This window comes from Psammomys obesus, unplaced genomic scaffold (genome assembly GCF_907164565.1).
Source record: "Psammomys obesus unplaced genomic scaffold, mPsaObe1.curated_primary_1811, whole genome shotgun sequence".
Lineage (NCBI taxonomy): Eukaryota > Metazoa > Chordata > Mammalia > Rodentia > Muridae > Psammomys > Psammomys obesus.
Genome location: NW_026588752.1, coordinates 1,832,023 through 1,859,813, shown reverse-complemented (window position 1 = coordinate 1,859,813; position 27,791 = coordinate 1,832,023). Strand labels below are relative to the sequence as shown.

Here is a 27,791-nt window from a genome sequence, read left to right as displayed (position 1 = left end):
ATCATAATCATAACACAGTTCAAAATAAACTTCAGATAGAAATAAAGTCAGTAGGCCTGTGTTTTATGATCTTAGCATTTTACTCCCACTGTAAAGAAAAGTATCATAAACGACTCTGCTATGCCTTCTAGAGCATGTACCAAATTCCAGATAGTCTCTGGAAGTTGTTCTTCTCTTCAAGAAAATTATCCCTGCTAATAATTCATACAAAATTGTAAACATCTATGGCTTCTCCACAACATAGGTACAAACCCACTCTGTGCACAGATGGAGGGCTTTGCTCTAAGGCCTCCAGGGTCCCTGTGTGGCCACCCCACCTCCAAGAAAGCAGGTGCTTCCTAGAGGTTCAGGTACACCTCTAATTTTCTTTCTTGTTTTTTGCCCTCCTTCCACAATTCCTACCTGGGTTCACAGCTGAGACTTTTGAATATGATGATATGATAAGACGCCTGGGGCAGGATTCTGCTGCTCCTGGAGGTGACAGTGGGAAGAAGCTTAGGCCCCTTTTAATGTGGTGAATAAAAAGTGGAGAATAGGTTTAGCATGGTGTGAGTGAGAAAGCTCTCATCTGTCAGAAGTCCAGCAGAAGCCAGGAAAAGGGAATTTGGGTGTGTGTTCCAGAGTTCCTATTGTGCCCCTCATTTCTGGTTTCTGGGACCTGACTGAAGCTTTTATAGATAGTGGATTTTCACTTATATTTTTCAGGAAACCCAGTGTCTATATGGGATAAGGTTTGGGGTACAGAGCCTTTTACGTGAACTGGGGAGTCAGCACAGGTAGAACACTATGAGGCTCAGCAAGAGACCAGAAGCTAGAAACAGAATCATTTCTGATGAATGCTTAGATCTTCCTGAGGAGTTCATATCTGCATGTGTGGGTGGAAGGGTCTGCCTTGAGGGGACCCAATACTGAAGAAACAGCCAGCTGTAATTCCTTTCCTGACTCCTCACCACTCCTGACCCTTTCTCCCCAGACAAAGGAAGCCAGGTGCCCCTCCTTACCTGTCTACAGGTACAGGCATGTGTACATGGATGTACAAGGGCCTGTGGGATGTTGGTGGACTGTTGAGGGCACAAAGCTATATCCATACTCAGAGTACATGCCTGCACTAAGGTCTCAATTAAAAGTTCCTGGCAAAGACCAGAGATGCTGCTCAGTAGAACACTTGCTCAAAAAAAAAAAAAAAAAAAAAAAAAAAAAAGCCCTGCATTCCATTCACAATCATTTTCCTGCAAGAAAATTAAATTTGTGACTGGCCAGGTATGGACATAAAAGGCATGTAGAATATAAATAAATAGTATACATGCCTATGTATAGATATGTGTGTGTGTGTGTGTGTGTGTGTGTGTTTGTGAATATTTACATGCACAGACACAGGAGCATCTGTACACATGTATACATGTATAGTATATCTCCAAAAGCAAGTATAGAAAACCTGTTTCCAGAAAGGCTGTGAGGTTTCCCAGACATATACCTAGATATATGCATAAACACACACACACACACACACACACACGTGTGCATATACATATATATATATATGTGTGTGTGTGTGTGTGTATGTATGTATATATATACAGAAACAATGGTTGAGGCACTGTATAACTATTCAGATTTACTTTTCTATAATATAAGTTTACATGGGGAGCTTTTCTCCTGTAATTGGGAATTCTCTGTAAATGTCTGTTACTTCATTTATTCTCATGGACAGAAGCTCCGTCATACCCACACTGTCTCACCAGGTTGCTTTCCAGGCTTGAAGCACTTCTGCTTGATCTTGTGAACAGAGGGGAGGATGTGCCATCCCACCAGGCTACATGCACATCTCATGGTGTTCTGCTCTCTCCTCTTTCCCAGTGCCTGGCTTCCCCTACCCAGCCGCCACTGCTGCAGCAGCATACCGAGGGACTCACCTGAGGGGCCGTGGCCGCACGGTGTACAACACCTTCAGGGCTGCAGCGCCCCCACCCCCGATCCCGGCCTATGGCGGGTAAGTGCTGCGCCCTCCCGGGAGGGGGGCTCCCTGCACCTGCCCTCCCTCCCCAGAGGCACGGAGTGTTTGCGAGCGCATGATGGTCTTGACCACCCCACCAGAACCACCCCAGCATGCAGCCTAATATGAGCCTGCTGCAAAGCACCTTGCAAAGAGTACTGAAAAATGAGTGTAATTTGTCTGGTCACGGTTGGTGCCTTTAAGCATCCTACGTGTCACATGTTGTTATGTAAATTCTCCTTGAGACTGAATGCTGGAGAACAGAGAAATGGTTACAGCCAAACATGTATTTCTGATGACTGCAAGCATCTGGTTATTAAGGAGGTTGGACTATATTTACCCCTTGAATGCAAAGGGGACATGAGGTTTCCCATAGGTAAAAATCACTGGGGTGATCTTGTTTCCCTCCTTGCAGACATTTGGCACTCTCATGTGTGTGAACTTTTGCCTGAGAAAATTAACGTGTTGAGTCAAACACAACATTCTAGACAGGAATGAAATTACAGTTAATTTGTCTTTTACTTGCGTTTTCCAAAGTGACTCATCTTGTTCTTTCTCTTTTTGACTATCAACTGAGGCTTTCTGTAATTGGATGCTGTTACTGACAACTAATGTTCTAGGAATAAAAGGGAAGAAAGGATGGAAGTGGGGGAGACTGGCTAAAAGGAAACCACTGTGAAATGACTCTTCTTCCACTCTTCTATTAGGGAATATTGGAAGGGCATTCTCTAGGCACAGAGAGCCAGCTGCTTCTAAGGCACTGGCCCTACATTAGGACCAGGTCTAGGATATTTTTGATTGTTACAACAGGATGGACATGGGTGATGATATCTAATGGACAGACTCCAGAAACTACTTAAACATTCTGTGATCCTTAGAGTAGCCTCACCCTCAGGGCAAAGCATTGCCTGGCTAAAAGTATGAATTGTGCTTATATCTGCAGCATAGAAGAGTCAGCTATGCTCAGGAGAATCTGGTATAAACGTTTCCAGGCCAGTGACTAGCTTTCTGATAGAAAGAATATGCCTATGCTCAGGACCATATGAAAAGGGTTAAATGCATTTTCTTAAAAGCTTTGTTGCATATAAATCTTTTAGGAAATCTGAATTACCCCTGCTCACTCCTTATACTGGTGACAAAGGGAAATACTCTTGCTATTATTTATTCATGTCTCACCCACTCCAAAAGAGCTGAGCTGAAGTGCATGAACAAAAACAAAAACAAAAACAAAAAACAAAGACTACGAAAAAGGCTGGAGAATATGCAGGAATGAGGTTAGGTAAAATCATCAAAATGGGAGTATAAAGGCAAGAAAAGGAACAGGATCACTGACATCAGGTGTTTTTGTGTAAGTCATTACTGTGAGTCTGTGTAAGGCTTCTGAGTGGGTCAAAACAACAAGAGAAATTATGAATGATAAGAAAATAAGGACCAAAATAAGGACACTGGCTTTATAGTCTCACCATGTCCCAATGTATCCACACATTATATAAAGGACCTTTGTCTCTATATTTTGTATAACACCCACACAGTAGAGGCCCACTTGATACATGGGTTATGAAAGACACTGGAAGAAGGGGGACTAGAAAGGGATAAGTAATCATCTGGGTTCATGTTCTTGCTAAAGAAAGATTCATAAGCCATAAATGCAAAATATCACATTTATACCACTTTATTCTTTCTGAAAAATCATCATCTGAGTACATGGTAATTGTAGCTTTTCTGTATATATACCCCTAGTCAGTATCCCACTACTGTACTGAACAGGAAAAAAAAATAAAGTAAAATTATATGGCCTATCCTCCCCTGAACAATTTATAGAAACCTCAACATAACACACCTGCTATAAAATTGAAATTTACTAACTTATAATGAATGTGCTCTTTGCCGGGAATAACCATGCATAACTAATTAATGCCACATTCGCCAGGGAGAAACAGACAGTTTCAAATGGTACACAACATGTTTGTGACTCTTTTGGAAGGGACAAAAATGTAATATTCCAGGAGTCCTCCTTACCATATTGGCTGTAATGGTGGCAAGTGTTTATCTCCTTCCATGAATATGTCTTTTCCCTACGTGGAACACACAGCAGAGCACAAATAATGGCATGTGCCGAGAAGAAAGTATTGAGTTTAACTGAGCTTGGGGCAGATCTTATGGCTGAAATTCTGGAATAAGAAGTTTAAAATACAATCGTCAATGTTAGAAGCTCCACTCACTGAGATAGAGCAATTGTTTTGCCAGCATGAAAACCTGTATTTGAATCCAACACCATGTTAAAAAGCTAGGCATGGCTAGGCATGCCTGTGACCCCAGCACTGGGGGGCTGGAGATAGGTAGATCCTGGGAGCTCACTGACCAGCCAGACTAGCACAAAAGAGCAAAGTTTCAGTTCAGTGACACACTGTCTCAAGATAGTATGTTAGAGAATGATAGAAGATGAAATACATAGGTTCTGCTCTGCCTTCATGAGCACACAGTCTCACTCATGTTCAAGCATGGCACACACATTGATTAATTAATTAATTCATTAATTAGAATTATCAACACAGGCAGAAGGCTGATGTCAAAAAAAATCTGTAAGACCCAAAGTACTGGTGAAAATTGGAGATTCGGTTATCTGCCTAGGAATTTTACTGGACTACAGATAGCTAGAATGCATCTGTGTGCAAGTGATGAAACCAGAATCTAAGAAGAAAGTTCTCTTTGTTTCCTCTAGGCTCATTGGCTTAGATTACAAAGAAGGCAAACCGTCTTTTGAAAGGAACGCAGTGGTACTCTCAGAGCACAGATTTCCCCAGGAGAAAGTTCCCGATTCTGAGCTGAGTACAAGCACTGAGCAAAGCTGTGCAGAGCATGTCTGTTTTGAGAGCCTGACATATCAGGTGGAGATGGTTGAGGAAATGAGGGTTCCCAAAGCTGCTGTCTCAAAAATCCTTCAGAGGAAGGTGTCAAGGCTTGACTGACATCTTTATTCCAGTTCTCTTCAGCCAAGCACCCCACACTCGACAATAGCCACACCTTGTGGCCTTTAGTGTGCTTCCTATACCACATTCTTAAGAGTTTCTCTGGATGAAGTCTGGATCTAGCATACAGGCTAATGACTTCAATTCACATGGTAGATGGTAAAGTGGAGGGGCTATTTACCAGAGGAGGATCCTTAGCCCAGCATGGGTGTTTTGACAAGGCTTCCCAGAAGAAAAGACATGGTGACAAGGCTATGTCTATCCAGACTGCCACATTAAGATCTTGTCCTGTGAGTACCCACCCAGTTATCCATCTCCATCTTTCCTCACAAAACACATTTATTAAAGAAGTTTTATTGTCACCAAAAAAAGATGCATCTATCTACAACCTACTTTTCATGCACTATCCAGTGTGAGTTTATGTTACTAAAATTCCCAGCCCCAAAGGTATTCTGTATTCTAGGTCTATATAGGATTTTTCTTTTTCTTTTTTTATCTCTGATAGAAAAAAAAAAACAACACATGCAAACACATACAAACACATACACTAGCACACAGTCCCACCTTCAGACATTTACATGTGGCATTTGAATCTTCATGGCTACCTCTGTGGAACCTGGGATAGTCACTGGATGCTGGATGTATAGAACATTGATATAAGCATCCAAAACACATTAAAGAAACTTATCTGCATCCATTTTCTGCCCCTCCCAGCAGTTAAACTGCAGAGATTATGACGAGGGCCTATTCTGTTTTCTTTGGAATAACTAAATAAAGGTCTCTGGAAATATCAATATATGATAATCACTCCTAGAGCAATATTTCTGCTGATGGACAATAAAGTGATTTTGGAATAATCAGAAAACCCTAAACACAGCCAGTAACTCACTATCAGCTGCCAACAGTAAATGAATCAGAGTCAGAGAATGATGCATAGTAAACATGGTATTTTACCACCCTAGAAAGCTACAAGGAGATATACAGTTTCCTTGACAGAGAATGAAACATGCACCCAGCTCCATAGGATTGATGAAGGATGAAATAGGAAGAGCTGTACAAGGTCATGGCTCAGTAAGGCCCATGCTAGGACCTGTTTGCTGGACTGCAGCTAATCTTGTTGAGCTTGATGGGATTATTGACATTTTTGTAAGTTACCTATACTTCCCTTTCTTGAATGCCCCCTTTTTCTTGAGGGGATACAAGGCTGATCTGATATATATATATGCCTTTATATGTACTTTAACCTCTTTGCTAGGGAGCCCTTGCAGTTCAAAAGCCCCATATCACTGCCAAAGCAAGACATAGTCATAGACAGAGACACACCAAAAGCTTATGAATGCCTTAGACTAAACATAGTGTCTCAGTTAGTGGACTGTCTCAGAGTCCAATGGATGAGTGTTTTCTTATTTTTCCATGTCTTAACTGAAGTTTTGAAGGGAAGCCACAATGTCCTATCATCCAATGAGTCATATTCATAAGAGAGTCTCCATTAGGGAGTTGTTATTTAAAGGAGATTGCAGGCTGGCAATATAAGTGGGATTGTATATGTACTCACTAGACTGAGCTCAGCATTCCACATAGGAGACTGCCTTTAATCCCATTCCTTGAGCATCATCACAGGCCTTGCTTCATTGCACACTAAGGAGTTACTAAGTAGATACTTATGGAGTGTATGCTATGTATGTTGCATGGTGATACAGCCTTAGGAAGCATCATAGGAGATGTAGGCCTAAACACCCAGCTCTGTGTATGAGCCTTTAGTCTTTGTTCTGTGGTATCTATACCATCTACTTTCCTTGCCGATCCTACAAACTATCAGACAAAAGCAACTTAAGAAAGGAGGGAATGCTTTCTTATATGTAGGTACAATCCTCCACAGCAGGGAAAGCAGGGCAGCAAAACCTCAGCAGCTGCGTACATTACATCCTCAATCAAGAAGCAGAGGAGCACTCTTGTGCTCTCCTGGCTTCTTCTCTTTCTGTTCAGCCTGAGCCCCCAAATCCATTGCTGTCCACAGCCAGAGTGGATCCCCAAACCACAGTTAACCCAATCTAGAAAGTTCCTCACAGCTGTGCCTGGAGGCTTGTCTCAAGGTGATTCTAGATCTTGTCACATTAATAATCTATTAGCCATCTATTAGCCACTGCAGCCTTTAATTAAGATACTCAGCACATCCTTGAGTAACTTATTAGAACACTTGTACATACAACTTCTAAAATTCCCTAAGTATTTTAGATAAGTATTTTAGAGTACCTCTGTATCACCATAATAAAGCTCAGACAGTATCCCAGGAGCAAGCATCTTAACATTCTCCCATACAAGAATAAACCACGAGACCCACACTACTCAGCTCCCAATATCCAACACCACCATGAAGATGTTGACAGAGAGCCTCAAGGGGCCTGTTCCAGATACCAAAGAGTCCCCAGGAGCCTGCCACACATGGGAATGATAGCCACCTAACCCCTAGACCCAAGAAAGGTGTGGCCCATCCATATACTCACACTGGCTCAAGTAAGGGCAGGACTTCCACAGATGCTTTTGGTAATCTGATTAAAAATATGTACCGTTCCTGAAGAAATGTGTATATATACAAACACATACAGAGTTTTATACAAATATCAATGTGTGCATGGAGCCACCTGATAACCACTCTGAACAGTTACATTTAAGCTTATTCAAAAATGTAATTTATTTTCTAGGTGGAAGGGTTAGTAGGGAAGAGGTGTTTTTAAATGCCTTTCCTACAAAAATACATTTGTGGTTGGTATGTATTCTGTTACACAAACAGATATGCTTAGTTTGGGGCATCCTCTGCCTTTGTTCCTTCCTTGTTCTTTTTTTTCTCCTTTTTTCTTTTTATAAAGTAAACTAATTTGTGTAGTGCAATCATTCCCTGCTTGCCTCCATCCAAATATTTAACTACCACTATTACTTTCTTAGGAAAATGAGATGTGCATTTGCATCATGTTCTGGCAAAAGCATATTGCAGTCCTAGAGTGATTGACAAGCAACACAATTACCTTTGCATGGCTAGACAGACCGTTTCTGCATTGAAATAGCACTACATCTGTTCAGTGCATGACAGCAACTCCCTTCTGCAACATGGGAACTGCTGTGTGTATAGCTGCACTTCCACATGGGTCCCCATCTTCTTTCCCCACATGTGTATCTGATATTTTAAGTGCACCTGTTTGCTAAGGCTTTATAAAAGCAGTGGAGCCATTTCTGGAAAGGCCCAAAGGACTCTGCAAGGGCTCTTTTGCTCTCCACAACTCCTCAAGAACAGCACCTTAGAGGCTGGGATGTCACTCAGTTTACATGATGCTTTCCTAGCATGAACAGACCCCTAGACTTGGTCACTAGCACTATAAAGTCTGGCAAAGTGGTGCACACCTGTTTTCCAAGCATTTAGGAAACAGAAACAGGGAGAGCAAAAGTTCAAGATTACGTCTGATACATAGTGAGTTCAAGGCCAGCCAGGGCTACATGAGACTATGGGAAGTGAGGAGAGAAAATATCAGACCCCAAAGAGTCTGTACTTCCGTTTTGTCTCATGTTTAATTAAAAATAGCACCTGGAATATGTCACTTAGCAACACAATAATTTATTTCCTTCTTGAACTACAAGCAGCAATATCACCCATTTCTTGAAAGAAATGCAAATCCTTTAGCCAGCCACCCCATCCAGATCTATTGAATCAAGATTCTGGGTTGGACATAGCACTGGCCATCTGTGCTCCAATTAGTCCTCCAGGTGAGTCCCAGGCACCTTCAAGTCCAGCCAGCACTGTCTGCCATGGCATTAAGACTTCTGCTATGGAACCACAAGACCTGGGCTAGAGTATTTATTATTTAAGTCAATTTTTTTGGTGTCTAGGGAGGGGAATGGAGGCCTTGTTGGTGGAGGGGACACAAGGAGGGCGAAAAGCACAGGTGCTTCAATGGGGCCCATCCCAGAGCAGTCAACTTGCAGACAGCAGTGATGCTTTGTGCTGTGACTAGTCATTTGGGGGAAACAGCACTGCTGTAATGTTGGCAGCCCATTCCAGCTGGTTTTCTTTACTCTCAGTGAGAGAACGATGGCTGTCAGCTCATGGCTTCCTAGGGTCACTAATGTCAGGGAGGCAGATTACACACTGTTTCCCTTGTGTCTCCGAAATGTACTTGGTACAAGAGACAATTCCTTCTCGTTGTGGTTGGTAACAGCTGGAATTCTTGACTTCTTTGTCTAAAAGCCACCATCTCCTAAGACTCCCTAGGACCCAAAGCTACTAAGTGTGCCCTTCTTCCAGGCCCTCCAAGGAGCCAGACACCTTCCAACCATGGGTCCTTGCACCTGCTATTCCCTTTGCCTGCTCGCTAGTCCTTCTGAACTCCCCTGTTACTGCCTCTTTCCATTATTTGCCCTTTTAGGGTGCCTTTGTTTCTCCCTTCTGTAGCTGCAACTGTAGCTTGATGCATGGCCATGGCTTTACTTTCTTCCCCTCTGGGGGCTGTAAGATTTCTCGAGATCAGTGGTGGGAGATACTCATGTGTGATGTCCCAGCACAGTGGTTGGGGAAGAGGAAACCTTCCAATACTTGCATCCCATTTGCTTGTGCTTATGAGAATGAGGGAGCTTGCCCACAGTTTCTCTTCAATTCCATGTCTCATAAGTTTGAGTGTCAGAGGTCTCAGAATAACCTTCCATCACCATGGGGACTACAAACCACAACAACAGGGGTCTTTTTCAGAGCAAAGGCTCCCTGAAGGTAAATGGCACAATGTGTTCTTTCCTGACTTCTGAAAGCTCTTAATACAGATAAGTGGGAATGCCTGGCAGGATACCAGTGCCTATGTACAAACGCTCTTTCTGGAATAGAGCAGCAGCCATGTTCCCTGAAAGGACCCAGTCTCAGACATGACACATAGCTCTTCCTCCTGTTCAGTGATATGTGCCCCTGAGCCTCCAAGGTCTAACTTTGACTTTTCTTTCTCTTATTCACAAAATAAAACAGAACTCATCTATCCTATAGACATTTAGGATAATGCAAGGCTTCCTGTATTTAAATGAATACGCATTTTTTTAAGTATTAATATTTACTCACACCCCTTTAGTCTACTGTTAGGATTCGGGATTGTTTTTCAATCTTATCTCTTCTCTTCCTCCAATGTCACTAACCATTACAGCTTAATATGCAAACCAGACACAAATCTCAGATTTCAGACTCTCAACAACAACAGTAGTAATAAGACAGAAAGATAGGGAATCACTGAGAGGCTTACTCTGGCCTCAAGCCAAAGATTCTCTGTCTTCCAGTCCTTTTTAGGGTCTGGGTGCCATCTTCTGAAGAGATAGCTATTACACCTCTTCTGGGCATAAAGAAAGGTATGAGTATTACACCTTAAATGAGATCCAATATAGGGGAATCCTATGATGCCACTTCTATGGCCAAACAAAGTATAGACTCAAATGTATTTTACATGAGATGGAAACTAGCAGTCTAGACAGACAGGAGTCTGACATGCTGATGTGTACACAGAGACGGTTTGTTACTGAGCTTCAGGTAGCTCTGGGGTCACAGTTGAGTTTATCGCCTCCGTGCTAAGCATGTTGGTCATCACCTCAAAAGCATTACCTAAGTCCTATGTTAGCATATATGTGCACACCTCTTCTCCCATTTCACCAAGCGTCAGTCAAGCTCAGATGTCTTTAGTAACTTTGCCCCAACTGCAGAGCTGTTTGCCAGGGAAGTTGCACTTTGATGCAAATATCTGTTTCTGCACCTTGCCGGGCACTTAAGTGGAGATTTGGCTGCTGTTGGATGAGGATACTGGGAGAAAAGATATTGGGAACCAAGGGGTAGCATGAACAAAGGCATGATGGCATGAAAACATGACAGACACAATCTGCTGTAGCTAAGCCAAGGTCTGCGCTTTGGGGCCCTAAGCTACTATCTGTTGCTTGCCTGCTTTTCTTCAGATCTGCTCTAAGGCCTGCTTGTAGAAGCCGATCTTGCCTTCTGACCCCATGACAGTGCATTTTTATGTTGCTAATGTCAAAGCGAATTCAAAGCCTAGCTCAGGACCTTAGAAACCTCTGCCTGTTTCTTGGATTAGGGTTTAGCGCTGCTTGACAAGTGTTCCCGTGAACTGTAGCCCGCCAGGATCAAATACAAACAACAGCTGAAAGCCGTTCCTACCAACCTCCTTAGTGTGTGAAATCCCTGCCGCACTTTAAGGATAATGGTACTTGGGGGTTAGCCAATCAACTCTGAAAGAGCTCTGGGAAAGAAGCCTACTACCATGTTCTCCAGCAGGCCGGGGTCACTGCTGTGTATGAGTGTGTGCGCTTCAGTGATGAAAGGCACTTTCCCTTGGCTTAAGATGTTTGGCTTTTCTGTGTGTTCATTCTGCTCATGCAATTCTTTTGTATCAAAGTTGTGCTTCTATTAGGGCCCTGGCTAGACTCAGCAATGGATTCACTGGTCCTTTGCCAGCATCATGAAGCATCTAGAAACTTGATGGGAAGATGCTAGGGGAAGTTGCTGATGATTATTGTCCCCTGAAAACAACAGTTCAGATGCACAGCACTGTACCCTCAGGATCTCTGCAGTTCTCGCAGAAGCCGGAAAGGAGTCCAGGGTGCATGTGACCTGTGCAAACCCACTCAGATACTTATGAAATAGAATGTAGTTCCATGATGACATAACATTGAGCTTCTTTGCTTTGATATTCCAAGAGACTTGGCAAAGTACAAGACCATTCTCTGCCTCCTTGAAGTGGCTTTTTTTGGGGGGGAGGGTGCTCACTTATAGGACTATACAGAGCTTTCACCAAGTTGTGCTTATTCATTCAGAAAGTGGAACCTTGCCTTAGTCTGAGTGTGATTTATCTGAATACACAACTGAACTCTCCACACACATATTCATGGTTACATAAGGGCTTGGTACACACAAACACATACATGCACTCCCATACATTTGTGCAGATGAAAAATACACATATTTTGCATATCTGCATATCTGCACATGTTCACTTGTGGTTTTCTGCTACACTGACAATAAAAGTCTCACAAAACTGCCATGGGTAACAACATTACAGGATGAAATAATTACAGAAGAAAATATCTGACCCCATCTGGGTTACTTGAGTGTCCCCTAAGGCTACCCATCTTTAGCACACTGTGAAAGTGCTCTGCCCCTCAGATGTGCCCTTGTAAGCACAGATGCTGTGTCTTGTATTTGGTGACAGAGGGGAGCTGTGGTTTGGTTCCAAACGTTAATAGTATTAAGATACTCAGGTCTGTGTAGGCCACATGAAAATACATATGAGCCCTCTTTGCCTTTCCAACACATGCAATGCACACCCTTCTGAGAGCGGGAAACTCATTTTGGTGCCTAAGCAAAAACCACTCTGACTCTGGTCCACCATGAAACCCAGCCACAATGGAACCCCAGCCGAAAGTTCCCACTTTGATGGACAGCTGTTGTCTCCAACCTCCTTAATCAATTTGAAACTCTCCTCAGTTCCTGTGTTTCGGATCATGAGACCAGACTAACCTGGCCCGTGCGGGGTTGGTGCCTCTGCATGGGGAACTGCACTAATCCGAATGTTTCTCTTTGTGTGTGCACCTTTACAGTGTTGTTTACCAGGATGGATTTTATGGTGCAGACATTTATGTAAGTATTCATTAACGTGCATGCTGTCCTCCTTAGCTCCAGGGGTCATTCTTTGTACAAGTTTGCTCTAAACTCAGTGGGGACAAACCACCTCTTCTGGGTCAAAAGGGAATTTCCAATTGCCGTTCAAGGTGAAGGGGCTGCTGATCAGGAGCTCAAAGGACACGTGATTTGCTCTTTGAAGGGAATTAATGACTTGGACTTGATCAACTTTGGAAGAGACGAACACAACTGTACCCATTTAAAAAGGTTTTTTTTTTTTCATTATTTTCTCTGTGCCAAATTAAAAACTCCACCCACTGTGACATTCTCTCTAAAGTGCTCAGTATGCTCTGTGTGTTTTCAGTTTGATATTCAGAACAACAGCTGTAGTTAACAGCTGCAGAGAACCGAAAGGTATTTTCATGGCTGGTAGTTTTTTATGCTTTCCTTATAAATGAAATTATTTATTGACAGTGCTAGGAACATTCCATTTCTCTCATTTCTCTGAACACAGCAATAAACATCTAACTCTGCCACCACCACATTTGTGACCTGGAGTGTTGGACAATCCTTCTAACCTTTTATTCTTTTCATCTCTCCAAGTGGGTCTAGAACTATCTGCTGATTTGTTCCATTTCATGAAAAGCCTCCTGAGGAAGATGTCCCTCATCATCATGCAGCGCTGCTGTTATGACAGTAGTTTAGAACAGATGAAGGAGGCAGGAAAGGAGTCCATTCCTAAATCTCTCTCTCTCTCTCTCTCTCTGTCTTTCAAATACACACACACACACACACAGATGTATCATTAATGACCCCAAGTAAGTAAAGGGAATCATACTTGTTTTTCTCATACTAGATAAAAAAAAAACTCAAATAATATTTCTTTGCAAACTGATGCTACTTATTAGAAAATAAGAGACACTGGTTATTTTATTTTATCCCCTTTGAATCTCACAGTTTTGAAGCAAGGTAATAATCTCCATCAGTGATGGTCTTAGTTTCATTCTGATTGCATCTGAGACACTTGCTGTCACCTTCAGGTTAGTACAATTTTTGCCCTCTTGCTAGACTAGCATGAATGAACATGTTCTTCATTTATCCTGAGAACAATTGACTTCTCACTGTTATAAAACTTAAGCTGCCCCTCCTGTGCCCTTTTCTCCAGAATTTCAGTTCATGCCATTTCAAGTGTGAGATGGGCAGAGCCTGGTCCTACTTTTAGGTATAAAATTAATTCAAGAGTCAGTCCATAGCCATAGCCTCTGTGTAGCCTAGAGAGGATTATGCAAATGAACCCAAAATTAGTGAAATTAGGGCTTTATTATTATGTCCTTAAAGTTGGGAGATGGAGGTGTATACTTAAGAGATAAAATCCAATAGAAATAAAACTACCTGCATTAACATCTTTTCAAGAAAAAATAAATATGAGACTTTTTAGTTAAAAATAAAACATTATAATTTAGCCATCAATTATTGGGTACCAACCTCTCTGTGCCTCAGTTTCTCATATGTAAACTACTTCATTAATTCTGCTCTCTCATGAATATTTTAAATGGATGATCTTTTCCTGGCCTTGTAGATTCTTTTTTAACACGAAGAAAGTGTTAAGCAGCAGCAAGGTTGCCACAACAATGGGAAACAGGGCTGGGGAGGTGAGTCAGTCAATAAAGTGATTGCCATGCAAAAATGAGAGACTGAGTAAAAGTCTGAGCACCAACACAAAAGTCCAGGCTCAGCAGTGCATTTCTGTAACCCTGGAGCCGGGGTAGCAAAAACAGAGCTGCAACACTTAGTGGACATCTAGTCTAGTGGACTGGTGAGTTCCAGGTTCTGTGAGACCCTACATCACAAAGTGAGGCAGAGATTTGATCAAAAATGATACCTGATGTCAACCCCTGGCCTCTGCACATGGATGTGCATGTCTACAATATGTGTGCATTTGTACACACACATACATACACAAACACAAACACACACACACACACACACACAGAGAGAATAGGAGAGGAGTGGAGTAATTCTAGCACTGCACTCTGTGTATCCTGGGGTACTAGGGGCTACGACAGAAATACCTAGAGCAGGGCAAAGAGAACAAAGCAGGCTCAGAGAGTGGGTACAGGTATGTCACTCTCCTTATGTTCACTTAGGAGAGTCACTAGTCCTGGAGGAAAAGCTTCCTGTGTCCTTAGGGAACATTTAGAAGCCTCTGTAACCCAGAAACCCAAGTCCCCTGTGCTGAGTGGGGCAACTCCTAAAGTCATTAGTATGAAGCTTGCAGGAAAGATCAGAGATTCTTCAGATTCTACTGCCTGATGCCTAAGTTGTGCAAATTGCTCTCTTTTCAAGCTGCCCATACCATTTTCCAACTGTTCACATCACGAAAACAATGTGACTTTTCAGTGTCTCTTCCAAATATGTCATGAGGTAACCCTGCTGAAGATAGACTATCTGTTGCCCTGTGTTTGTCCTCTGGGCTCACATGGACCACTGTAGCACAGTGGGCTGAGGGGTGTGTTCCTGTAAGATAGATGTGAACTAGAGTATAGGACCTTTTGCCTCAACAACAGAACAGGGGACCATGGGCAGCCCTAACTTCAAAGGAAGCAAACGACATGAATTATTCCCTGCATGCTTGTGAAAAACTGTGGTGAGGAAAGCATCCCTCCTATTCAATGGAGGTGACCCCAGGAAGTAGGCTCTAGGATGAGCTTGTGTGCCATGCAGCCAGCAACAGATCATTGACAGGGGAAGTGCAGAACAGGGGTAGGCAGGCTTATCCCCAAAGCCCTCCTCCTGAGGGGCTATAATACACACTTCTATTTTAAAAGAAAGGGATTCCATTTTTCTAAATAACATGCCAGTCTGGAAGATAGCATGCATCTTAGTGAAAAGTGTTGAAAAAAACTCATTAGTTAATTTTATTACTGCCATGACAAAGTTCCCAGAAAAATAGACTTAAGGGAGGGAGACTAACTTAGGATCATGTTTGAGGGCACAGTCAGCCATGACCAGAAGTCATGGTGACAGGAGCATGAGACAGCTGGTCATATGACAATCCACAGTCAGAAAGCAGAGAAAGATAAATGCCAGCACTCACACCACTTTCTTTATTCATTCAGTGTAAGACCCCACCCATGGAAGGGTGCCATTTACACTTCAATTAACCCAGTCAAGAAACTCCCTGCCAGACATAGCCTGAGTGTATTTCCTAGGTAGAGCTAGATGCTGTCAAATTGATAGTTAATTAACCAACCCACTCATTTTAACTAAAAACATGCCAAATTGAATAATAATGAAATAATAGTAAGAACAATATTAATTGAAAGTTGTGGAAATAGACTTCCCTGGACCTACAGAGCTGAGTCCCTTGTTCACAGGTAAAGCTATAGGTGGCACAAAACTGGACACTGAGGAAGGAGTAGAAAATAAGTGCTGGTTGACATTTTCAGGGAGGGTCAAAGAAGATGGCATCTGATCAAGGACAATGATTGAAAATGGAGAAAGGGAGAGAGAAAAACTATAGTAGAATAATGGAAATGTGACTAATGCTTGGTGGAAACTGGGGTAAGACAATACTAAATTAGGCAATAGGATAAAAGGGGAGAGGAAGGAAAGAATACACAGAGTGTTAACATTACCTGTTTATTATTATTATTATTATTATTATTATTATTATTATTATTATTATTATTATTAAGAATACCCTAATGTCTGAAGAGGGAGAGCAGTGCTGAGCCCCACCCCAGCATGTAAACCTCAAGATTCCAGTGCATTTCACTCTACTTTTTGTTAGAGACTCTGGTTTGTACCATGTCTCAGCAAAACTGTTTCTTCATTTAAGTTACTCGCAATAACCAGGTGTACTCGCTCCATGCTCAGTGAGCTTGGGAACAGAAGGAATGAGCCTGGAGCTTTGGGGGACACAGAGAAAGCCTCTAACCTTCAACTCCAAACCTTTCCTTCCCAAGACTTTATGTTGAAATGTTCCAGGTAGGGCTCAGCATTAGGCTGGCCATCCTCAGTCATTAGGAAGATTTCGGAGGCTGAGATGTGAGAGAATATTTGACATCCAGTCTACTCCACAGCATCTTCTCGCCAGAGCTCATAAGACAGGGACTTTTCCTCCTTCATTTTTTTCAGAGAAAGAAGCTTTTCTCCAGAAAATAAAAATTTTAAAAGGTGCAATAGTTTATTCCAAAATCTTCCTTGACACCAAGGCTTGAGCCCATATAATCTGAAAACAGAGTTCATCACCTAAGCATTGGACAACAGATTAATTTAAACAATCTGAATTCAGTAAGAGGAAGGGAGGGAAGAGAATGAGAAGATAATGGAGAGATTGTGAGGGAGTGCGGCTGAAGAGATGACTCTGTGGTTAAGAGCATTTACTGTTCAATCATGAGGATCAGAGTCAGGACTCTGAAATCCCCATCACAAGCCAGGTAATTAGAATTCTGGCCTCCAGAGCTGCCCAAGACACACTCACTCACACACACACACACACACACAAAAAAAAAAAAAGAAAATAAGATAATGAAAAAGAGGCATGTATAAAGGGATGAACAAAACACTGGACAACAATATCCATATCTGAAACATTCAAATGAACAAGGAAAATTAGGAAGAAAAGTAAGAAGGAGGGAGAAAAGAGAGAAAGAGGAGAGAGGGAGAGAGGGAAAGGAGAAGGTGATGAGAAGAAATTAAAATAGGTAAGTGTAGTTCCATGCTATGGAATTTTAGAAGAGAAGTTTAATGCAATTAAAAAAGAAAGAAAACCAGGTGACTCTTTAAAATGTATATACAGACCTAAAGGGCCAGGTCCCTAAATGACCTCAAATAATCAACCACTTTGCTATCTGCCGTGGAAGTCAGAGACTTATTTCTCTCCCACCTCCAGTGACTCATATGAAACTGCCCCAGGGGCAACTCTTCATTTCACAGCTATTCTCAGTCTGTGGAGCTCTACTGCGATGAGATCTGAGTTAAGCATATAACGGGTGTGTGAACCACCAGTACCTGTCTTATGTGCACCCACAGACTCACTAGGCAAGGCTCTTTAAAATACCACCAAAGCCCTCCATGTGACCACTGCAATGGTGAGGTGCCATTTTGCTGTGTAAGCAGAAATGGCTAAAGTTCCTGTCTCAGCTTGGGTTGTCCCTGCACTGTTATATTACCCCCCTCCCCCCAAGTCAGTGACAACAAAACCAAGTCTTCAGGTAAGCCAGAAAATTCCAATCATGAGATAAGAAAGATTGATAATACTGAAACCATAGGGATGCAGAATGAAAGGTGAGAAGCCATGAAGTTATCCTTTCATCTTCTTAAAAACAAGCATCGCTATATCCTGAATGCAGAGCATGCTGTTTGAGCTCCATGTTCACCTTCCTCCTAACCAACAGTGCAGGAATTTTCAACTCTAGGATTGGGTCCATGCCTGGTGCCCCGTTTGGCTTGGCAGGTTGCTCTCAATACTGAGCTAAGAGAAGCAAACTTGTAAATGAATTGCTCCAGGGTTGCTGTCTGACTTGTGCACTTTCTCTCATTTATTTCATTTTATTTGCATTGAAAACATTACATCTCTGTTTCCTTATAGAGTAGTGTATCAAGAGCCAGTGTATGGCAATAAATTGCTACAGGTATGAATTCCTGACTGACGGAAAACACTCACCACTGTGGTTGTGGGTTTGCTCTGAAATCCTGACTAACAAGATGATTCTCGGGAGGGCAAATGTTCTCTAACATAGAGCCATGAAGCCTTGACTGAATTTTCCAGTTTTAATGCAGCTTCATCTTTGTTACCTTCTGATATGTCCACAATGGAGTTTGGACACATTCTTCCAGACATCAGCATTTTATTTGTAGACTTGGATGGATCATGAATTTGCCATGTTAGAGGTCTAATGTGGCTTTTAATTTCTTGAATTACAAAAATTAAACAACCAAAAATAAAAAATGGGTCAGGAAGATGGCTTACCAGGTAAAGTGTTAACTGCTAGGGTCTGATGGTTTCCTTGAGCTTGATGGAGAGAAACCCAGGGAGAAGGAGAGCTCTGACTGCTGAAAGTTGCCCTTTGACCTCTACATATATGCTATGGTATGTGTGCACACGTTTACACATATAAACACGTTCCCTAAATGTACATACACACACAAATATACCCCGAAATAATGATTAACATAATGATAACAATGACAATGATGATAAAGTTCAGAATCAAAGTGTGTCTAGACTTGATATAAATCAATCAGAAAGAAAGAATTTTTGGATTAGGGAGATGGCTCAGTAAATAAAGTACCTCCTGTGCAAATATGAGGACCGAAGTCTGAATCCTCAGGAAACCAGATGAAGTTAGAAATAACGCCGCTGGTCTGTTTCCTCACTGTTACACAGAGATGCGAGGATTCTAAGAAGCCCCTAGGCCATCATAAGAAACAAGGTGCAAGGCCAGGGCCAACACTCCAGGTGACATCATACCTATGCCATGGCACATGTTTATGTACACACACACACACACACTCACACGCCACAAAGTGTGTGTGTGGATTTGTTAGAATATATTTTTCTCTATAATCCTTGGAAAGTTCTTAGAATACACAAGAATATTTAAATAAAAAAACCTCTTATGCTTCTGTCCATGAGGTGCTACATAGCTAACATCTCCTATTACACTCCTCACTTTCACTGTAGGTAGTCAGACATTTTCCATTCCACTTGCTAACTCTATTTCCCATTGCAAAAACAAACAGACAAATGAACAAAACAACAACAACAACAAATGAGTAAATCTGTAGGAAGTTTAAAAAGAAAGGAAAGTCAACACATCCATCCACCACTGGCAAAGAGTCTTAAAATGCCGTCTACAGCTGAAATTACAACTGCCATGCAAAGTGAAAGATGATAACACAGATGCTCAATGGGACAGGCCTGTCACTTGAGCACCCACTTGCTGATACAGGAGGATTACAAGTTCGAGGCTGGTTGGAGAGTAATCCAAGAGTACCCTGGGCCAGTTAATGAGAGCCTATCTCAAAACCAAAGTCATACAAGGGTTGGGTTGTGGTTCAGTGATAAATACCTGCTAGATGTCCTTAAAGGCTTGGTTTCATTCTCCAGGAAAACATGTACACACAGACACACACACAGGCACACACACACACACACACACACTCAAATATTTCATGAGTAGTAAAAATGAAACTGTGCTATATTTTTTCTCCTTTGTTTTGGGGAAGGAAAAAGTCTTCTCTTCCATGACATTATTTTTGTCACTGGGTCTGGACACACCAGGTTTGACAAGACCTGGGTCTGCTGACATCAAACAGAAGACAGATCTCATCCCTCAGACATCAACACAAAATGATGCAGAAGCCCTGGCTCTGCTCAGCAAGCTGTAGTGCACAGAGCAATATAGCTCATCTGAATCACCTTTAGAAAAGCAAATTAAAGCAGTTTGTATCTGTGGACCATTTTACAGTGTGCGCACATACACTGTGTTAATGCACAGCCCCACTGTTGCTATAATATGGATTTCATGCAGAAGAGAGCTAGGAAAGATGATGTATAGTACAGAGAGGTGGCATGATCAAGCCACCGCATCCTTTTCACCCCATTATCATATATTGCGGGACCAACACTATAGCCACCAGCCCAGTAGATGCTTACATTTAAATAAAATTAACTAAGGACTGCAAGGGAGGGGGCTCCTTTGGTAAAGTGCTTGCTTTGGGAGTAGGAAGACCTGGGATGGATCTTTAGAACTGAGGCTTTTCTGTTTTCTTTTACTTGTTTGTTTGATTTTTAAATCCAAGCATGGAGGCATCTCTTTCTCATCCCAGAGCTGGAAAGGCAGACAGTAGGATCTGCAGGGCTTGCATGCCAAGTTGTAGACTAATTTGAGACCCCCCCCCCATCTCAGAAAGAGAAAGAGGGAGACGAAGAGACAGAGAGAGACAGAGAGAAACAAATACAGAAAGAAACAGATACGGAAGGAAGGAAGGAAGGAAGGAAGGAAGGAAGGAAGGAAGGAAGGAAGGAAGGAAGGAAGGAAGGAAACAATGCCTGGGAAGGTTGTACTTTGGGCTACAAACACATGAACTCACGTGTACATTAACAGCTGCATACACAAATACACATGCAACACACACTGGTTTAACTAGTGAGTCTGGTATAACTGTAACCCTAGTGTTTGGGAGGTAGATACAAGCAGGTCACAAGTTTAAAGCTTGCTTGGCCTACAGAATCAGCTCAAGGCCAGCTTTATATTTTTAAGACACCATCTCAAAATAAAAAGTAAAAAAGGTTTTGTTGCTGTTGTTGTTATTGTTGTTTAAAGAAAGACTCAGGAAATAGCTTAATGGTAGAGCATTTCATGAACATTTACAAGATTATAGTACCACAATATAAATGACAAGATAAAAGCAAATCAAATTAATGAAAAATAAGTAAATTGAAACTTCAATTAATTGTAGTCCCCACAGTTCAACTGCTAAGACAGCCGGCCACCATGCTGGACAAGACTTAGGCCAAACATTGCTATCATTACCACGTGACCTGTTTATCAAGGTCAATACCACCTCACTTACTCTAAAGCTCTCAGCAGGCTAGGACACTGAGCCTGAAGGACACTTGGTAGAAGTTGGAGAGATGGCTCTGCAGTTATGAGTATGAGTCTCACTAGAGGGTCAGTGTTAGTTCTCAGTCCGGATCGCAGATGCCTCCAACCACCTAAAACTACACATCCAGGGTATCCAGTGTCCTCTTCTGACCTCTGGAAGCACATTCATACACGTGTCATATAGTCACACATGCACACAAATAAAAGTTGAAACATAATATTGGCTGGGGATGTCACCCAGTGCCTGCCCAGTATGCACGAAGCCCCGAGTATCTCCAGTTCCTCATGTACAAGGCATGTTGGAACACACCTGTGATTCCAGGCCTCAAGGGGTGGAGACCGGATTGTTAGAAATTCAAGGCAATTCTTAACTCTACAGCAATTTGAGGCTAATCTGTGCTGTATTTTATCCTGCCTCAAAAACAAAAGGAATAGTTAAAAGCTAAAATGCCAAGTAGCAGAACGTCCTCAGTTGACCACCTGTACCTGCTTGGCATAGACAGTGGTTTCCACTCGGCGGTGAAGCGCTGGAGAGCAATCATTCCCATGCTTTCGTAGTTGACCTTCCAAAGGAGAAAGGAAGGGGAAAGGAGAAATGTGTAATCAAATTATAATCTCAAAAATAAAATTTAAAACAATAACAAAGTTTCTTAAAGACAGCGTGGGTATGCATAGCTGCATTTAGTCAGTGAAGCTCCTGTTAGTCACTCCTGCTTGCCTTAGACAATCAGACATGTTTGTCATTTGTCTAATTCCTACTCACTCTCATGGCAGGCCCTTCTGAGGGTCTGTGCCATATAATCTGAGCCATAAGGATTTGCAAAGGAGACCTTGCTGACAACAGATTCCATGTCACCATGTAGAATTTACTTGGAAGTGAATATACTTATGCAAACACACACACACACACACACTTCATCTAATTGCTATTAACACCTCATAGCCATTGGCTGGCCAATTCTAACCCCTTCCTACCTCATTAAATTTAGTGCACATTCTTGCATACTTATATCATTCTGATATATCATGAAAGCCAAGAAAAATAGTCAAGTAGATTAAAGGAACAAGTCTAGAAAACCGGTGACCTGATTTCTCCCTGGCCATCATTCCTCCTCTGGAGTTCAGTGCCGGTCTGACACCTGCTTTGTTTTTATGACTCTTCAGCACTTTAATGAGTTCCCCCATTCCTCATTAGAGAACACGGTGTTTGGAGCACCAGGTGGTGTCTTGCTAAGACCTTTTTTGTTTTAAATTACACATTTTTTTTTTCCTTAAGGAAAGCTGACATCGAAACTCCTGGCTCTGTATTATTGGCGATCATCCACCAAGATGTCTTGTGTGTGTGTGTGTGTGTGTGTTTACTAAATCTGATCCAAAGAATAAATTTCCTCATAGAAAAGCAGGCTCTTTTGAGCTATGATATACATGGTAGAGGACTGTAGTGGGAAACATTGGAAGGAACTATTGAAAGCTGTTTCCTACGTGTTTAAAGTTACTTTCTAGCCTTGTTTCATCCCTGTAAGTCCACATGTATGACACTTGTCAACTTTGCCCTCCTGCTACCACTGGGCATTTTGCTCTTGTCAGCCCTCTGATGCAGAGTTCTGCACTGAGTTAGCTCCTCACGGGGAAGGTGAGAATCCATCCCTTGGAGTATTGTAGGACTACGCATTCTCATTAGAACCTGAATAAGCCCCTGCTGCCTCTGGACACTGGATCCAGTTTGTTCATTGTGCAGAAATCGTTCCATGGTGGCTGACATATTGCCCTGGTCTGTTGAACAAGAAGCCGTTATTTTCTCGGTTTGATGATCGATGCTCCACTGCACACAATTCCTTTTCAATAAGCCCATTTGCTCTTCCTCTTTGCTTAATTGAACAATAGCAATTACTGGTACACAGAACTAAATGTTAATTATTTTTCTTCTCAGAATTTTTTTTCATTTTCTTTTATTTATTACAATTTATTCTGTTTGTATCCCAGCTGTAGCCCCCTCCCTTGTCCCATTCAAGCCCTCCTACTCTCTTCTCCTCCCATGCCCTTTCCTCAGTCCAGATGTTTTTTCTCTTAATGCTTTCATTTACAAACTGGAAGGCTTTATCATACTCACCTCCTCTACACCACATTCGACACCTGAATGTGTGCGACAAGTGTGGTATGTGTGTGTGACCTGTAACAGGGTGACATATGTTACCTCAAACAGTGTGATATTTTCAGCAGAGAAGTCAGAAATTTTGACACCTGTTCACTTTTGTAATAATTATGGAACATTAATAAAGCATTCTACAAAACCATCAGTGATTAAATGACTACACACACACACACAATTACTGAGAAACTTACTCATCTAGCTTCTAAAATCAATATGAGGTAGGAGAGTATTTACTTTTTATAAAGAACTAATCAAAGATCATTTAATAAAATTTAAGTTAATATTTGGTAGGTTATAGTAAAGCACAGTCATTTCTGAAAATCTGGAAAGTTCAGTAAAGTAGAAAGAATATTTAATCCTCACCCCAGACCATCACCATTAACACTTAGGTGCGTTCCTTCCAAAGGCCCCGGGGTTCTGCCTTCGGAAGATGTGTGCAGGATCTCTAACCTTTAACAGCCAGCCAGGCTGGGTGTCCAGCCTCCTCTCTCTTCAGTGTTTTTCTACTTCTGCTGTGATACTAAAGCTTTCATTAACCTCAGCCTTGGATGGGTGGACTTGGGTACCTGCTCTTCTGGTGTGGGCTCCTCCCCGCTGGGTGACCCTGAACTGGACTCTGCATCCCTAAGCCTCATCTCTCCTTGCATTCTAGGGTGGTTATGCTGCATACCGCTACGCCCAGCCCACCCCTGCCACTGCCGCTGCCTACAGTGACAGGTAAGGGGCTTCCTTTTCTAGACGACTTGGTGATAGCTGGTGGGGGCAGAAAATCTTCATTCTTATTTGATCCTGCTTGAAAAGAAATGCATGACTACCGAGGAAGAAACCCCTAGAAGTTAGGGTCCATGGTGAAGTTATGCACAGGCTACGTGGAGAGAAGATGGTGCTTAGGCTTTGCACATTGGGAACTCCTTGCCCCATCTGATGTAATGCTAAGAAAATCTGCCCTGTCCCTGGATAGCTATTTTTCAGGTCTCTTTATTTCTGTAACCATGTATCCTTTATATGCGTGCGCGCGCGCGCGCGCGCACGCGCGCACACACACACACACACACACACACACACACACACACACACACTGCAGTACAACCTTCTTATGGCCTTCCATGTAAAGGTCATAATTCATCTAGCTCACAGAAAGAAAACGAGAGCCTAAAGGTTCACTTCTTTTCCCACATGACACCTGGAAAAACAACTCCCCTCTGCTCCATTGAATTAAAAATAAAGGGATGGGCAGTACATCTGGCTTCCATTAGGAGATTCATTGATCTTGGCAGTATCCAGTGCCCAAACTTACAAACATAAGCCAACTTTCATTTGCACTCCGCACCTCACATGGAGACTGGCAGCTGAGTGTATAAACCTGTATTTGGGAACTGCAAAATTCCAGATGAATGTGTGTGAATGCCTTGGTCCCCAGGCGTTGTTGATGTGACGGTTTCTAAAACAGTTATAGCTATTTCTATATAGGTGCCTTGTTGAGGGGTGGGACGGTAAACCAGCCAAAAAACAAAATGCGTGTGTTTTCATATTGAATGCGATTTTCTGCCTCTGTTCTCTGAGGGCACCAATGTGAATGTTCAGGTGCTCTGCATGCATGAATGTCTGGGAGGGTGCTTATTTTTGTGATGACGATTTTAATTTGACTATATGTTTCATGAATTAAATGATAACAGTAATGATTTGCATGTGTGGCTGAGGCATGCTGGGTCAGACAGGTAAGCGAGCAGGCGAGGTACATGGCCCAAGAGTGAAAACTGTCAGAAGACACTGGGCTCGGGCCTGGCTTGTGGCCATGCAATTCCTCTCGGTTTGGTGTGGTACACTTTTCTTGCACCTCACTCCATTTCTCACAAGAAGAGTTGTCAACAGACAGCAGCTGCAGAATTCTCCTGCAGTTTACTAAAGCAAAAGGAATCCCTGAATTTAAGATGCCATACTTAGCTCTATGCACAAACTCGTCATAAATTAGCTGTGATTTGCTGTCTGACTACACACAGGAATTATTATGGTTTTCTCATGAGCACTTATAACACTTTTTCAAATTGTAGAGAATCTTCAAAGAAATACAAGCCACTGGCCAGACACACTTATAAATACATGAATTATCCATTTACCCAATCATCCAGTTGCGAAGATGCAGGACGCTTCATGTAAATTATTATCTTCAGTATTCTCTGACACTGGATTAGGACAATTGAGAGGGTCAAAGAGGATAATAAAAATGATGACAATCTTGAAATACTTGAGATCATTCTACAAATGAAAAGGCTTAAGTGTTATTAAATTCCACATACTGAAGATCCACACAGCCTCAATTGTAATGTGGCTCGGCTACAGCCCTTAATTATTTTTATGAAAATATCTCTAGATGCTAAATTCTCAAACGCCCACTTTGTATGTAATTATAATCATAGTAACTTTAGCCTGCTGTATAATTATAAGAATCTTAAACAGATTTATTTCTTGGAGTGTTTATCTTGCTTCTCCTAAGAATAAATACATCTAGCCCCAAGTTGAGGAAAGGTTAATTACAAAGATAGACTTTAAATCGCCTTCTTCAGTAAGACTAATGTAGCACTTGATAAAAACAAACAATGTTTAATACTATTCTTAGAGTTACTGAGGAAGCACATCATCTCCACTTGCGTCTGCCTGAAACTGTTAAAATTCTCTGCGTTGTGAAACACCATATATGTAAATATCTGCATAAAACCCACAATTTTAATATCATTAAGATTCCTCATTGGTGATATATTCTACTGAAGAAAAAATACTCTCATTTTTTGATTACTAAATCTTTAATAACGACAATTCCCAGTTTAGTTTAATAGTTGCAGCTGAAGGAACCCACTAACTATATCCTTTTCCATGTAATTGGCCTCTTGCTGTTTATTAGAGATATTTGCACATTAGGTACTCTTGGTTGCTGTGGAAATTGATTACTGGCTCTATTTAACTTTGTTGTGAGCAGAATACTTGTCACCTATGGAATTATTCATTGAGGTAAATTCAGTAATAGGTGAATTACCAGAAAACAATCTCTAAAATAGAATTTCTAGTTTGATTTATCATTATTAAATGGTGGTACTTTATTTTTAATCAATGCAGACAAGGAAAGGGCTTTATTAAAATACAGTCAAGGGAAAATGGGGAGTTATCAGAATATTTTTTGAATCTATACCAAAGATGCAGAATCTATCCAGGGCAATGATAAATCACTATATTTTTAGACTATCACATCATAGAATCAGTAGTAACAAACTCTTTCTTCCTCATCTCTGGAAGACAGAAAAAAAAAAGGACAAAGAGAAAAACTTCCAAACCAAAAGAAACTCTTTCAGACTTGGAAGGGAAATCAGCAAAGTGGAGAATGTTTGAGAAATGATCCTTGGCTGTCAGTTTCATCAAAAACAAGACAGTAGTACCCCTTCCCCGAGATTCGCTCTTCAGGCCTCTCCAAAGTGTAAACAAGTCTGCTGTGCTCCCCCACCCCTGCCAACTGGGAGGATATTACTTTTATTCAACACAAATTACGCCCTTATAACATTAAAGATTCAGGAACCCTTTGAGAAATATTAAATAACAGTAACCTCAGAACTGCCCAAAAGGTCTTTAATGGGTACCTTCCAGCTCCCTGTCCATCATCTTTCTAGTTAAATGATCACATACTGACAATCTCAGAGCAACCTGAGTGTCTCTGAGAGCTGACCTACTGAATGAAAACCATCTGCTGCCACCAAGCTTTTCCCAAGCTACAAAGACTGAACTGAACTAGGTAACCTCACGGCCTCATTGATGAACTAAGTAAGGATAGGTGAACGACTTTCCTCGGCATTTTATAAGCATTCGGTAAACATTTGACCTGATCAATTCTTTATTTTGTTAATCTCGCTTTGGTGTAATGGAAGCCAGCTGTCCAGACTCTCAAGGAGATTGTTTTCTGAGCTTGAACCAATCAGAGCATGGCGGTGGGGCCTGTGGTCATCTGGTCATTGCATGCCACTCGGTGTTGCTGATGTGTCTGCAGTACGTGCTGGGTTGGACAGGTCCATCACATTAGCTCCGTGAATGGCTTGCTTGGAATAAGCCTGGGGTGAAGGTCTCTCTTTATTGATTGGCTCTTGGTTCCTTGTGTTTTATGGCTTGGTCCTTGTTGCATCTTTCGGCTGTCTGACTGGGAGGTGGGAAGAGGAGAAGATGCCCTGTTCAAAGAATGATGCCACTCGTAGTAGGGAAATATGTGATGTGTATAGAGCATTGATGAAATACTCTGCCTAGAAAGACAGAGCCTGGCCATGCTTGTCCTGCTTGCTGATACTCTAACATTCCCTAAGGATTGGTGCATGAAAGTGTCCCTCCACGTTAGGGAAGAGAGGAGCTAGACACAGACCAATTAGGAAAAAAAAAAAAA

At 41.9% G+C, this 27,791-nt stretch overlaps 1 protein-coding gene across 1 annotated transcript in view; it reads left to right on the top strand.

Moving 5' to 3' along the window:
* The window catches only part of Rbfox1 (RNA binding fox-1 homolog 1), a 2,133,674-nt gene that overhangs the window by 2,103,845 nt on the left and 2,038 nt on the right, over positions 1-27,791 (top strand). The window contains exons 14-16 of the mRNA XM_055604373.1: positions 1,858-1,990; positions 12,586-12,625; positions 24,030-24,094. Of these exons, the coding sequence (XP_055460348.1) occupies positions 1,858-1,990; positions 12,586-12,625; positions 24,030-24,094 (238 nt within the window). The remainder of the gene's footprint in view (positions 1-1,857; positions 1,991-12,585; positions 12,626-24,029; positions 24,095-27,791) is intronic.